Below are 15,918 nucleotides of genomic sequence, written 5' to 3'. Positions count from 1 at the left end.
TTTGGAATGGCAATCTCTGTTGCATTTGCTGTAGAGGAAGACAGTGGGCTGAGAAGGTGCAGGATTCACTGAGCTATCTTCTCTGCCAGCTGAGCTTTTCGTTCCTGCTTGCCCCTTCCACTGCCCTTCCAAACAGTCAGCATCCAGAGGTCACAGCCATCAACAACTGTCTCCCAGTTATCAGTGTCAATCTCTGCCATCTTCATAACTTTCTTGCAGGTGTCCTTGTAGTGGTGTATAATTGTCCATGAGGTCTTGACCCAATGGTCAGTTCATCATTCATAAGGTCTTTGGATGGGTGATGGCTGTATACCCAACAAACGTGGCTGAGCCAGCACAGACCTCATTGGCTTGTATGCTGATAGAATTAGCATGCTCCAGGACATCGAGTTGGTGATCTTGGCTCCAGATGACCAAGATGTGTCTGAGACAGCAAAGATGAAAACTGTTCAGCCTTTTCCCCTGCCTAGCATATTTGTCCAAGTCTCACCACTGTAGAGGAGTGAGCTGAAGACTCAGGCTTCGTGGACTCAGTTTGGAGATCTGCCTGATTGCTGTTGCCCCGCACTGTCTTGCTCAGCTTGAACATAACAGACGCAGCTTTTACGATGTATATGTTGATTTCAGCATCAAGTGACAAATTGTTGGTGATTGTGGAGCCTGTGAAATGTGAAGCGCTCAACAGCCTCCAGCATCACATTGTCAATGCCAATAGAAATCGACATGACAACATCCTGGACCATGACGTTTGTCTTTCTGATGCTGATGGTCAAACCAAACTTTTCACAACCACATTGTAGTAATTGCTGGTTAAACTAACATTGATTTGGTTTTTTTCTCCACTTTTAATATGGGAGTGATAATGGATCAATAGTCTAAAACTGCCACTCTCCTGCCTTCACTCCATAGCCCTGCCGATTCTTCCTTTTCAAATAACAATCCAATTCCCTCTTGAATGCCTCAATTGAAGCTGTCACCATCACACACTCAGGCAGTGCATTCCAGATCCTAACAACTCGCTGCATGAAAAAGTTTTTCCTCATGTCACCGCTGCTTTTGCTAATTATTTTAAATCTGTACCCTCTCATCTTGAACCTTCCACCAAGGGGGACGGTTTTGCCATTGTAGCCAGAGCCCTCAACCTTTTGTGCTCTGAATCCTTGGAAAGCCATGTTTCCAGTTTCAGCATCTTCATTGTGGGAAAGCCTTCGATGAAGACTCGGTACTTCTCCCATCTGAGGGCGAAGGCCAGAAAAAAAAATTAAGGGGAAACTTTCACTGAGTCCTCCCCAAACAGCTTATAAAGATCAGCTGAGGCTTGGGATCAGGTTTTGTTTTGTCCAGAGAAACATGAACAAGAAAGTAACTTGGATGAAAATAGGATTCATCTGCTCCTCTTCAAAAGGGAGAGCAGGAGGAGGTAAATCGTTTGTTTATCGGTTAACACATTTAAAATAGACCCCTAACTTATTGGTAGGTAATGTCAAAAGGGACAAAGATCATTCAAGCATCAAAATGTGTTAAATGGTATTTTGCATTCTTTTGCAGAGAAATTCTTGCAGCATGTTGTTACATATCATAAATTTGCAGAAAATCCTGGGATTATTGATGATCCTAACCTTGTTCTAAGAATTAATAACAGGTAGGGTATTTAGTAATATGGTCTTGTTCTCTTCGTTATTGAGTTTGTGTGAAGGGAATTTGTATTTTAGCTGAAACAATGCTTATTTTAGAGCACAGTTAGATATGTTGCTGTCTCTTTTCAATTTAGTATACTCCTAACAAAACATGAACCCTCCACTCTTCTCCAATCTTAAATCATTATGTAACATTAAATGCAGACATTTCATTTTATTGAGTAGCAAGCTACAATTTGTGATCAACTGAACTTTTTATTTTCAAATCTAGCAGTTTCTGATATCTTGTATGGTTGCAAGCTTTTAGTGACAACATATGTCAATTTGCTTACCACTGCATTGAAACAATAAGTAAAAGCACTTGTAAATTGCTCGCACAACTGCAGAGCGAGCATAATTCTTGGGGCCCTAGACGCTAAGAACATTTAGGAGCTGCCAGATTAGATAACACACATGTAAAATGGGTGAAGAAATGGGGCCATGGAATGTTTATACATTGCGTAGGCAATGTAATGTTGCATTGAAAACAAAACATTTCAGTGTATTATATGGAATCAAAACAGATCGAACAATTGTATGCAGTTTTTTGAGTTATAGTGAACTTCATATGGGGCGCATGCCCAATCTGTGTTAATCCACCCCTGAATGGCTGTGGATAGATTCAACATCAATTGTGGCACTGAGGGCACAGAATTCAGAAACATTCAAGTGGTAGACCCTGTTTTGTTAGGTTACCTGAACAGGAGCAGTGATAAGAGTCACTAAATTGTCTCTGTGTTCCAGGGCTATGGCGAAGCCATGCGCCCTAATCCATCCAATCTGCAGTAAGTTTCATTTATTCCTAGAATTAATTGATTCTTTCCAACAGGGAAGATTTTGTAATCTCTTTGGAGTAGAACATGAACGATTCTATTGCTGGTGTATTATGGGGAAAGATGAGGATTAAATCAACTGAAAGTGGTGAGGAACCAGGAGTATGGAGTATTTAAGCATTGAAGCAAATGGACTTTGTTTCCCGGTTATGTGTATGTCTCTGTTCTGAAATTCTGTGAATGCCATGAGGTGTACTCCTGAGATGCAACTTATTTCTTTAATATAATATTTTGATCAGTGAAAGACCCTTTCAGCTTTATGTCCAGTATTCTTGCTATAGCCAAAATTATGATCATCTTTTCAATCCCGCATGTTTCTTTTATACTGAAGGAATATTGTTTAAGCTTTCTTATTTTCTCTGGAGTTATTTAAGTATCTAATTTTACAGATACTATAACTGGACGTTAGCTGCTCCCATGATTCTCAGCATGCAGGCTTTCCAAAAGTGTCTACCCAAGGTAAAAAAAAAAAAGCTGACTTGCAGCACTCACTTTTAAGATTACTTAATTAAGATTCAATTTGTTGCAAATAAAATTGGAATCTAATTATAATTGACAGTGCAATGTTTGAGCAATCACCTATCTGTATTACGACCAGAAGTTGTATCTTTTAAAATCTATTATGTTGTTTGCACCAATGTAAAATCTCTCTCTCTTCTCCCCCCCGCCCCAAAGATTTTCAGGAATCACAAAGAGACTATCATAATGCCAGATTTTCTTTGTCAATCCATTTACAACTATGTGCACAAAGATGACAGTTCCCTTGTGGATGCTAGGTGACCCTAAAAAAAAAAAGTTACAGCCAGATGTTGGTTGGTGAAGATTAGCTAAATTCACAGTAAGTTGCAAGGCAGAAAGATGCCACTTGGCCCCATCATACCTGCACTGGCCCACAGAGCTATCCATTTAATCTTATTTCCCTGCTGTTTCCCCCTACCATTTTTTAACTAAATATTTATCCACTTCCCTTTTAAAATATATTATGGATTCTGTTTGCAGCAGCCTTTCTGGAAGGGTATCCCATGTTCTTGCAACTCTCTAGGCTTTTAAAATAAATCAGTTTGGTGAACATATATTTATGCCCTCTGATTATCTGTTCATCAAACATTGTAAATTGGGATCAGCTATTTTCATTATCAAAACCCCTCTTCAGGTAACATCTGAGAGAGATAATGGACATACAGCAAATGGCCTATTGAGGTGGATTGCCTTCATTCGGTGCACCTGTGCTGATGGCTGTGAAGGCCAATCCTTGAGAGGCAGGTTCTGCCACAAGTGGCACATCTGAAACTGCCAAGTGATGTTGTGAGTTGATGTTTTCAGTGTTGGCGCCTGTTGCTGCGCTGCTGTAGCCACTGGTCGTCATGCCAGCCCACAGGAAGTGTCATCGCTGCTAACTCCCAGTTGTGATAGTCGATGTTTAGGGCCTTCATGTTTAGGGCTTTCAAACATGCTTGAAGCAGAGCCATGGGCACCCACTGGTCATCTGACTCCTAACCTCCCCATACAGAAAATAGATATAGATGGGATAAACAGTGCCCATTGGCTTTCAACCCTTCCACCAGACGACACTAATTTAAAGTGAGTGTTTAAAAAATCAAAGGCAACATGAGGAAAACTTTTCTATAGTGAGTGGCTAACATCTGGAATGCACCACCAGAAAGTTTAGCTGAGGCTGATTCAATTGTGGCTTCCAGAATGGAAATGAATAATTATTCAAAAGAGAAGACTTGCAGGGTCTCGGAAGGGAGTGGAACTACAAAGAGCTGACACAAGTACGATGGGCCAAATGGCTGCTTCCTGTGCTGTAACCATTCTATGATTCTATAATTTCAATTATAGAATGCAAATAACTTCAGCTGTAAATGAAGTATGCAATCTCTAGATGTGAGGAAACTGGAAAATATGGTAATAGTTGAACAAGCCTATGAATGGGGAATGTTGTTTTTGTTTAACTCTATAATGCATGTAATAGATTTGTTTTTGTTTTTTTTTAAAACACACACATTCTGTACCTGTAGGCAACAATTGATGACTGGGTAAAAGTGAAGATGCCAAAGAAGTCTGGCAGGTGGTGGTTCTGGCGCAAGAAGGACAGTGTTGTTAAACAGGTATTAGTATTGCCAATTTGTCTCCTAATGGATAGAAAGGAATAAAGTTGAGTTTCTAATTGATTCAGGTGTTTTTCCATAACTACTCTTAGTGGTTACATGGTGTCTAATTGCTCAGTTAAGAAAGTGCTTAATAGATGTGAAGCCATCTCTTTTTCAGCATTTTGAGTGCTAGATTCAAAGTGGCAAGATATTTTTCTCCCTCATTTCCAAATATTAACATTTACCCATTCAGTGTTTTCCCTAAGTAATCTCAAACATTTAGTACTCAAATATGCATTAAAAATATTTTATCACTTGTAATGGGGATGTTCTATAAAAGTTATTCTTAGACTTTGGTAATGATGTTTAGCATAGTTATTCATGTCAAGCCCTGAACTTGAGGGCACCCGTTATTTCCACTATGGCTCCACAAGATGAATTAAATTTACAGTTGGTAATGATCGTATTAGTAACTATGTTTTTAAAAGTTATAAGCTGACAATGATAGAAAATTGGTAGAAAATTCTTGCCGGGTTGACAGAACGGTTGGGATTTCTCCTGCACTACAGAATGTTGGAAAATTTAGATAGTAAGGCCTGCTCCTGCCTGACTGATCAATCAGGATTTCACTCCTTGCCAGGCTGCTGCCGTCACTTCTTCCACACCTACTAAATGCAAACTGCCAACCGCAGAGCTTGGGGCACTGGTGAATTTCCCTGGTGTCCAGCACCCTAGCCATCATTTCTTGGGGCCAACACGTGAAAACTAGCAGTAGGTCTCCCAGTGGTGACAGTAAATTCCCAAATGAATGAAAAAGCACTTTTTGGCAGCTTTCACTCCTGCCAAATGTGGGCAGTAGGGGAAGAAGATTTTGAATCCTCTTTCTTGAGTAGATTAAATTGTTGACTAAATTGTGTACTCTCTGTGGATTGTTAAATTGAAGACATGGACAGCAATTTCTCATTCTATGGTTCCCTGTGATCGCCTCTATAATAATGGCTTCTATGTGTATTCGCAGCCTGAAACAAAACAAGAGAAATTGAATGAAGAAAACAAACCTGATCAAAACTCGGTCACCAGCAGGTAAATATTACTTTGCCACAACTTCTAATGAAGTTCATGGGATGTGGGCATTGCTGGCTAGGCCTGCATTCATTGCCCATCCCTAATTTAAGAGTCAACTACATTACTGTGGGTCTGGAGCCTATAGACCAGACCAAGTACGGACAGCAGATTTCCTTCCCTAAAGGGTTTTTACAACAATCGGCAATGGTTTCATGGTCGTCATTGGACTTTGAATGCCAGATTTTTTTTATTGAATTCAAATTTTACCATCTGCCGTGGTGGGATTCGAACCCTGGAGCATCCCCACAGCATTACCTTGGGTCTTTGGAGTACTAATCAGTGACAATACCACTATGCCACTTCCTCCCCAAATTAGACTGCATTGCATTGAAGAGCCTCTTATATTTCGGCATCCTTGTTTGTGGAGGAATTTTAATTTTTCCTTACCAGAAACTATATGGGGGAGAATTCTGCTGCTATTCCTCAATGTCCATAGGTTGAGAGTAACCCATGGCCACTTCCAAAAGGAACGCATGTATTGATGTTGTGGAGGGTGAGAGGAAGGAATGTACTAATGTGGGAATGGAGTCTGCACCCCCACTCCATTTTTATCTTGCTTTTATCATTATCCACACATCACAGTCAGAAAACGTTCAGAATATATACTTGATTTTACTCCCTGCTCCGCCCTGCAGCCATAATCACTCCCATACCTAATTTAGTATTGAACTAATATTCAAACTGGTATTTTCTGGCTCAGGCTTAGGCCAGATTTTAACTCACTCATAACACGTTAACCTGCATAGTTTAAAATAAGGTCCTGTATTTCTCATTAAGAATTCTTTAAGTAATGTCATAGTCAAAGACACACTCGGAAAAAGTGATCATAATGCAATTGAATTCCATTGTAAGTTTGAAAGTGACATACTCCAGTCTTAAACTTAAATAAAACCAATTACATAGGTACGAGTGGAGAGTTGGCTATTGGGTCAATAGACCCAAAAGGTGTAACAGTGAATAAACAGTCGGAAACCTTTGAAAGAAACCGTTCAAAATGTTCAACAAAAATGCATTCCATTTTTTAAAAAAAATTGAAGCTCTAAGAAAAATCCATCTATAACTTATTAAGGAAGCTAACAATGATATTAGATTAAGATAATAGGTTCATGATGTTGCAAAGTATAGTAGTAAGCCTGAGGATTGGGAATGTTTTAGAAACCAGAAAGGGTGACAAAAATGTTTGAGAGAAAAGAAAATGGGTGAGAGTAAACTAGTCAGGAATATTAAGACCGATTTAAGAGCTTTTACAAGTATATAAAAAGGCAGAGTCACTAAAATAAATGTTGATCCCACAGAGGCAGGAACAGGAGAAATTATGGGGAATGAGGAAATGGCAGACATATTGAAATACTTTGGGTGCCTCTTTACAGTAAACATATAAATTATCCAACATAATCAAGAAGCTAAGGAGAGTGAGGAACTTAAAACCATTAATATCACCAGAGAAAAGGTATAGGTGAAATGTAAAGGACTAAAATCTGACAGATCTCCAGGACCTGATGGCCTACACCCTAGAATTCAAAAAGAGGTAAAGTTTTGGTTGTGCTGACTTTAAGTGAAACAACTTTAAGTGAATCATGGGTTCCCATAGGAATCAATGTTAAAGCCAGAGTTTGGTTTTCCTGGCCAGAAATGTATGAAGGAACCTATGTACAAGTTGAAAGACTGTACTGCACATATGCAGCACTGTGCATTCCTAGCTGGAATAATTAGCAAAATAAATTACCTGAATATAACAAATATTATATACATTCAAATTAGGTAACACTTAATCACCCAAACAAGTGCAAGAAGCCAGTGGGTTTTGAGTGTTTTTGGTGGGGGTGGGGGAACAAGAAGCCTGAAACTAGATTAGTTTCTGCAATGAGAGAAAGAGTTGTGCTATGTTGAGAGATGGTGTAGGCCTAATTCACCCAATCTAAAGTTTAGAAGAATGAGAAGTGATCTCGTTTGAAATACTAAAAGATTCTGAAGGAACCTGATAGAGTAGACACAGAGGTCATTTCCCTGGGCTGGGGAATCTAGATTATGGGGGCACAGTCTCAGAATAAGTGGGCTGATCATTTAGGAATTAAATGAGGGGGAATTTCTTCACACAAAAGGTTGTGATCTTTGGAATTCTCTACCCCAGAGTGTGGTGAATGCCCCATCATTGAATATTTTTAAGGCTGAAGTAGATAGATTTTTGGTGTCTCAGGGAGTCTCTCTCATGGAGAGTGGGCAGGGAAGTGAAATTGAGGCCAAAGACCAAAACATGATCTTATTGAATGACCAAGCAGACTTGAGGCCATAAGGTCTACCCTTGCTAAAATGTTCTTAATCTGGTTAAGGAGTATTGCTTGTTCTATTCACCCAAGTCCCCTGTGGAGGACACATTTCTGTTTTGCATTTCTAATAACCACAAATTCCAGCGGAAAAGTCCATAAATCTGTGGACAAGCTTAGTGAACAGTTTTTTTTTTTTTATTCATTCATGGGATGTGGGCTTTGCTGCCTGGGCCAGCATTTATTGCATATCTCTAGTTGCCCTTTAGAAGGTGGTGGTGAGCTGCTGCAATGAACCACTGCAGTCCATGTGTTGTAGGTACTCCCACAGTGCTGTTAGGAAGGGAGTTCCAGGATTTTGACCCAGCAACAGTGAAGGAATGGTGATATATTTCCAAGCCGGAATGATGAGTGGCTTGGAGGGGAACTTCCTGTTGATGATGATCCCATCTAACTGCTGCCCTTGTCCTTCTAGATGGTAGTGGTCATGGGCTTGGAAGGTGCTACCTAAGGACTCTTGGTGAATACCTGCAGTGCGTCTTGTAGATAACACCAGGCAGTGTACACTATGTGTCGGTGGTGGTGAGAGTGAATGTTTGTGGATGTGGTGCCAATCAAGCAGGCTGCTTTGTCCTGGGTGGTGTCAAGCTTCTTGAGTGTTGTGGGAGCTGCACTCATCCAGGCAAATGGATAGTGTTCTATCACACTCCTGACTTGTGCCTTGTAGATGGTGGACAGGCTATGGGGAGTCAGGAGGTGAGTTACTTGTTGCAGGATTCCCAGCCTTTGACCTGCCCTTTAGCCATATTTATATGGCTAGCCCAGTTCAGTTTCTGGTCAATGGTAGCCCCCAGGATTTGGGGGATTCAGTGATGGTAATGCCATTGAACGTCAAGGGGCGATGGTTAGGTTCTCACTTGTTGGAGTCTCTCTTGTTGGAGATGGTCATTGCCCGGCACTTATGTGGCGTGAATGTTACTTGCCACTTGTCAGCCCAAACCCGGATATTGTCCAGGTCTTGCTGCGTTTGGACATGGATTGCTAAAGCTATTTATTCAGCATATCTACTGTCTGTACCAGTAATTTTAAATTGTATTCAATTTTCTGTGTAATTTTATGAATTGAATTGAAAAAATTATTTCTATTTGTTCACATCAGTAAATATGTAATATTCACATGAGATCTCTGACTTCACTAGACGTCAGCTGTGGAACTACTAATGTGAATTATAATATGGGATGCTTTTTATGAAGCTTATAAATTCATGCTTGCTGTTTGCCACCATCTCTCTGAATGTGTTTTTACCATTTTATCAACATTTTGATTAGATCCAAAGAAGGGGATTCCTCCACTGATGAAGACTCGACTAACTTTAATGAACCAATAGCAAGTGATCCAAAATTCTCAGAGAACCTACATCAGGGATGTTCCATCTCTTATAAGAAGTCTCTGAGATTATCCTCAGATCAAATTGTAAGCATTTTTCTCATATGATTTTCCTGTTTTAATAATTAGAAGTGTCTAGATTCACTTCTACAATGCCTATACACACTGGTGTTGGAAAATCAGAACTATGTTGATCTTTTTTTTAATTCTGTGCCGAGAACCTGACTTTAGAAGGGATGGATTGATTGATTAGTTGCTGTTCCGAGACATTTGTGCTTGTGCATATACTGAATTGCACTAACAATTGCCATATATGCTTAAAGTTATTGAAATGCATTGCTGTTTACTTTCTGAAACATAGCCTGCTAAATCCTTGTTAGCGGCAGGGTAGTGGTTTTGTCACTGCACAGGTAATCCAGAGATCCAGTGTAATTCTTTAGGGACCTGGGTTCAAGTTCCACCTTGGCAGATGGTGGAATTTTAATTCCAGATTTTTATTGAATTCAAAGTCTAATTGTGACCCTGAAACAATTGTTGTAAAAGCCCATCTGGTTAACTAATGTCTTTTAGGGAAGGATATCTGCCAACTTCACCTAGACTGGCCTATGTGTGACTCCAGATCCACAGTTATGTAGTTGACTCTTAAAAGTCCTCTGAAATGGCCTAGCAAGCCACTCAGTTGTATCAAACCACTACAAAGCCTAAAAGGAATGAAACTGGACAGAGTACCTGGCATCGACCTAGGTACTGGAAACGCCAATGGCAAACTCTGCCCTGTCGACCCTGCAAAGTCCTCTTTACTAACATCTAGGGGCTAGTGCCAAAATTGGGAGAGTTGCCTCAGATTAGTCAAACAACAGCCTAACATAGTCATACTCATGGAATCATACCTTACAAATAACGTCCCAGACACCACCATCACCATCCCTGGTTATGTCCTGTCCCATCGGCAGGACAGACCCAACGGGGATGGCGGCACAGTGGTAAACAGTTAGGAGGAAGTTGCCCTGGGAGTCCTCAGCGTCGACTCTGGCCCCCATGAAGTCTCATGGCATCAGGTCAAACATGGGCAGGGAAACCCCCTGCTGATTACCACATACCACCTCCTGCCCTTAGCTGATGAATCAGTACTCCTCCATGTTGAACACTACTTGGAGGAAGCACTGAGAGTGGCAAGGGTGCAGAATGTATTGGGGGCTTCAAGGTCCATTACAGAGAGTGGCTCAGTAACACCACCACAGACTGAGCTGGCCAAGTCCTAAAGGACATAGCTGCTAGATGTAGCTGGGTCTGTGGCAGCTAGTGAGGTAACCAGCAAGAGGGAAAAACATACTTGCATCTGCAGCAGGCGAGGAGGTCATCTGTCCATGCCAGTGTCGGTAGGAGTGATCACCGCACAATCCTTGTGAAGAAGCCCTCCATGATTCACATTGAGGATACCCTCTTTTGTGCAGTGTGGCACTACCACTGTGCTAAATGGGATAAATTTCAAACTAATCTAGCAGCTTGAGACTGGGCGTCCATGAGGCACTGTGGGCCATCAGCAGAATTGTACTCGACCACAATCTGTAACCTCGGCCCGGCATATCCCCCACTCCATCGTTATCACCAAGCCAGGGGATCAACCCTGGTTCAATGAAGAGTGTAGGGGGACATGTCAGGAGCAGCACCTGGCATACCTAAAAATGAGCTGTAAACCTGGTGAATCTACAGAACAGGACTACTTAAATGCCAAACAGCATTAGCAGCAAGTGATAGACATAGCTAAGTTATTCCACAACCAATGGATCACATCCAAGCTCTGCAGCCCTGCCACAATAGTCATGAATGGTGATGGACAATTAAACAACTCACTGGAGGAGGAGGCTCCACAAATATCCCCATCCTCAATGATGGAGGAGCCCAGCACATCAGTGCAAAAGAGAAGGCTGAAGCATTCGCAGTAACATTCAGCCAGAATTGCCGAGTAGATGATCCATCTCTGTCTGCTTCTAAGTCCCCCAGCATCAGAGATGCCAGTCTTCAACCAAGAAACCTGATGCCTTCCAGGACAAAGCAGTCCACTTGCTTGGTACCCCTTCCACAAGCATTCACTTTCTCCACCACCACTGAATAGCGGCAGCAATGTGTACCATCAACAGGTTGCACTGCAGAAACTCACTAAGGCTCCTTAGGCAGCACCTGCCAAATCTATGGCAGCTACCATCTAGAAGGGCAAGGGCAGCAGATACATGTGAACACCACCATCTGGAAGTTACCCTCCAAAGCACTCACCATCCTGACTTGGAACTATATTGCCGTTTTTCACTGTCTCTGGATCAAAATCCTGGACTCCTTCCTTCATAGCACTGTATGTACACCACATGGACTGCAGCAGTTCAAGAAGGCAATTAGGGATGGCAATAAATGCTGGCCTAGCCAGTGATGCCCACATCCCGTTAACAATTTTTTTTTAATAATAGACCAACGTATGAAATGTACAGACAATAGAATTTACTTTCCTGGAGCTTTTCTACCAAAGTTCATGCAAACATAGGTGTTTTCCATTGAGGTTGGAATAAGCACTCCTCTTAAATAGACCACCATTTTCCAACCCTTTCTCAATACGGGGTGATGCCAGTGGGCTGCTAATGTACCCTTTTTTTAAGGGTAGACTGAGCAATTATAGGCCAGTCAACCTAATCTCTGGTGTGCAAGTTATTGGAAAATAAAATTCTCAAGGATAGTATAAATCGTTATTTAGAAAGGCAAAGATGAATTGAGGAAAGTCAGCAGTGATTTGTCAAGAGAAGATCATGTCCAACTAATTTGTGTGAATTTTTTTTGAGGTGGTAAAAAAAGAGGGTCGATGAGTTAACACAATTAATGTAATCTACATGAATTTTATATAAGGCTTTTGACAAGGTAGGTTCCACATGACCGACTAGTCAGATAAGTAAAAGCCCATGAGTTTCAAAAGTTGGATACCAAATTGACCCATGGCAGAAAGCAAAGTTCAATGGTCGATATGTTTTTTTTTGTGCCCAGAAGGCTGTTTCTGCTGGGGTTCCACAGGGCTTAATACTAGATCCTTTGCTTTTTGTGATGTGTATTGATGGTTTAGAGTTAAACATTGGGGGTATAATTAATAAGCTTGCAAATGTTACAAAAATTAGCGCTGTGGTTAGTAATGAAGAAGTATGTAAACTGCAGGAAAATATCAGTGGACTAGTCAGGCCAACAGAGAAGTGGCAAATGGAATACCTTTTGGAAAAGTGTGTGGTAACTCAGTTGGGAAGACAAGAGAATGCATAATAAATGAAGTGTGGAGGAGCAGAGGAATGTTAGATTATATGTCTACAGACCCCTGAAGGTAGCAGGATAGGTTTGATAAGGTGGTTAAGAATCCATATGGGATACTTTATTAGCCGAAGCATAGAACATAAGAGTAGGATGGTTATTCTAAAACTGTATAAAGCCCAAGTTTTATTACAGCTAGAAAATTGTGTACAGCTCTGGTCACCACTTATTGGGAAGGGTGTGATCATACTAGACAGGGTACAGAGACGATTTACAAATAATGTTGCTTGGAGTGGAGAATTTTAGCTGTGAGGGATGAACGAGCTGGGGTCATTTTCTTTGGAACAGAGGAGATGGAGCAGAGATTTAATTGAGGTGTAGGAAACTGAAAGCTTAGGTAGAATGGATAGAAAGGATCTATTTTTACCTTAGGTCAATAAAAAGGGGAAATAGATTTAAAATAATTGGTAATAGGCGTTGAAAAGAACATTTTTGACTCGGGGATAGTAGGGGTCTGGAAAGGGTGGGAGAAGCATAAAACCTCATTGGATTTAACAAACCACTTGGATTATACTGGTAACCTACAGAGCTACAGCCCAAGGACTCCAAAGTGGAATTGGGCTGGATAGCTTTTTTCAGCCAGTACAGACGTGATGGGCTGAATAGTCACTACCTGTGATGATTCTGTTCTGGCTCAATTTGTTCATTATCAAGTTTTGCCTAGTGTTGAACTGGCCAATGCAGAGAAGGAAAGCTACATGTTTGCTATCCAATCTGAGTTGAGATGGCAATAGATAGCAATTGGCCCCTGCATTCTGGGCGAGGGATGAATAAAAAATCAACTTAGAATCCTGATTCCTATCCTGTAATCTTTGTTGATATGGACATTAATCATAGGGCACCTTTTGAGACTGTTACTGACAAATATGCTGGCACCTGAATAGTCATTTGGCAGTACTGGAGTGTGGTTGCTACCAGTGGAAGTCCTGCTCCAGCATTAACTGGTGTCTTCAGGGACAATGAAAAGTTGAGATGTTGAACTAAAAATAACTGGAGTGTGGTATTTGTGCAGAACAGTTTTTTAAATTTTTATTGTCTGTGTATTCCCCAGGCAAGCCTTAAATTGCAAGAGGGGCCAAATGATGTGGTATTTAGTATAACGACTCAGTATCAAGGCACCTGCCGCTGTGAAGGAACCATATACCTCTGGAACTGGAATGATAAAGTCGTCATATCTGATATTGATGGAACCATAACCAAGTAGGTTTTGTACCTGGAAGTACTTATATTCTAACAGCATTAGTTTTCATTAGATGCATATGTGAAAGACTGCTTGTTGTGATGACTCACGGGGGATAGTGCGCTGTAATATCAAGCCCCACTGTTCCCCAAGCTGCAACAAATGTAGAAAGTTTAACCAAAACACCAGATTGACCTAATTCTATCGAACTGTTTAATGTGGGTTAACAGAATATGAGCACCAGGCTTATAAACTTAATAAGTAAATAACCATTTATTGAACAAATTGTCTTTAATTAGTGGCAAAAGAAAGAAATATGAACTGCTAGCTTCTAACTCAATAACTTAAACTCTACCCCTTCTTAAACCCCTGTGTACACAAACATGGATTTTAAGGGCGAAATAAAACAGTTCAGTAGTACCAATCCGGAGTACGGGATTAGATGGTTTGATTTTGGTTGATGTCTTCCCAAGTTCCTTGCAGTTTGTTGTTAGTGACATGAGATGGGCTTCCAGCATTTTCAGTCCACAGTTCACTGGTTGAAAACTTGCTTTTCAATGTCTCTACTAGTCTCTTGACAGGGGTTTTCAGAGAAAGCAGGTTACAGAGATATGAGGTACAGCCAGCTAGCTATTACGGCAGAATTGCTGGAATCTTCCAAACATAGGGTTTCAGGTCTTCCCTCTTTGCACGCTAGGAGCTGTTCTGCCAGCATTGTTACCACATAAAACCCTGGTCACCTGGTCAGGAGCCAATTAAAATGCTGTCATTGGGCAGTTCCCCCTAGTCCAGAACTCCTTTCTGGCACCATCCTTTTCTCTTGTGGCACCCTATGTTCCAGGATAGCAACATCGTAGATATTCCTCATCCTGATCCAGTGAACATGTCTTTCATCTGCAACCATGGTCGTTTTTTTAAAGCCACAGCCCAAAAGAAAAAAAAAATAGGTTATTTACAGTATGTAGGATAATAAATTGGTTTAAAAAAACCTTTATATGCAAAGTTCTATATGAACCTTGTAATTTATGCAGGATTTTCCCCTTTTTATGTATGATGTAGTTTTATTCATAATGTAACAGGTTGCTTAATATTAATTAAGAAAAATGTATGGAGCTGCCAATCCAGAATTTTGTCCAATATGTCTTCTCCGTAAACTTCATGGAGAATAAAATGTATGTGTTATATATTATACTTTTTCTCACCAGGATATGCATACGTTTCTGAATTCATGAATTTTCATGTCACCATGCTATTGACAAACTCAAATTTATTTGCCAGTTTCCTGCACTACTTCCTCTTGCTAATTTGCTTATTGAACTGTACTTTCCATTTATATAGCCTGACTCTGCTCTGTAGTGTTGATTAACCCCACCCCTTTGAACTTCATATGATCCAGTTTTCCTCTTGTTCTGCCTCATTCTTTTTTCAGTATCCATGCACCTAGAATTATTCTATAACGACATTGAACAGCTTCTCATGGTGAAGTTTTTAAGTGTCCATTCAACAGAACGAGGATTTTCAAAAGGTCATCTGCTTTATTGCTCTGTTCCCTTTTCCATTACTGCCTGTATCTGTTCTGAGTGTGTGTGCAGTGTTGTTGAATTTTCCTTCATTCCTGCTCGTTTCTTTGGCACTGTGGGGCTGCTGCAAATCTGTAGGTCTTCGAACCTGTGCTAGTGCTAGGATTGTTCTGGCAGGAACATCTACCAATCACTCCGCAGGACTCTCAGGGTCATGAGGAGATTCCTTGCTTTTTAGTAATTCATCTGGGTGGCCACCATGGATACATCTCTAGCATCTGACAAATCAGTGGAGGTGGAATATCTAGTATGGACCACAACTGGTCTCTTATCAACAAACTGCCAATCTCATCAGCCTTGTTTATCAAACCAAGACATCCAGGAGTACCTTGCATCGTGTGGCCAGTATTCCACTAGTCATTTAATGCATTGTCTGGTTGGTGAATCACAAACCAAGGCCTTTAACCTGGGTATTTTTTCCTTAACTACACCTCTACGTGGA

At 40.8% G+C, this 15,918-nt stretch overlaps 1 protein-coding gene across 4 annotated transcripts in view; it reads left to right on the top strand.

The window, feature by feature from the left end:
* lpin2 (lipin 2) overlaps positions 1 to 15,918 on the top strand; it is a 101,934-nt gene that overhangs the window by 66,316 nt on the left and 19,700 nt on the right. For all 4 annotated transcript variants that reach the window (XM_041189575.1, XM_041189574.1, XM_041189576.1 and 1 more), the window contains 6 exons: positions 1,549 to 1,642; positions 2,899 to 2,968; positions 4,531 to 4,620; positions 5,621 to 5,685; positions 9,320 to 9,464; positions 13,768 to 13,916. In XM_041189575.1, coding sequence (XP_041045509.1) covers positions 1,549 to 1,642; positions 2,899 to 2,968; positions 4,531 to 4,620; positions 5,621 to 5,685; positions 9,320 to 9,464; positions 13,768 to 13,916 — 613 coding nt within the window. The remainder of the gene's footprint in view (positions 1 to 1,548; positions 1,643 to 2,898; positions 2,969 to 4,530; positions 4,621 to 5,620; positions 5,686 to 9,319; positions 9,465 to 13,767; positions 13,917 to 15,918) is intronic.

This window comes from Carcharodon carcharias, chromosome 6 (assembly GCF_017639515.1).
Source record: "Carcharodon carcharias isolate sCarCar2 chromosome 6, sCarCar2.pri, whole genome shotgun sequence".
Taxonomy (NCBI): Eukaryota; Metazoa; Chordata; class Chondrichthyes; order Lamniformes; family Lamnidae; genus Carcharodon; species Carcharodon carcharias.
This window is presented reverse-complemented; position numbering and strand designations above follow the sequence as displayed.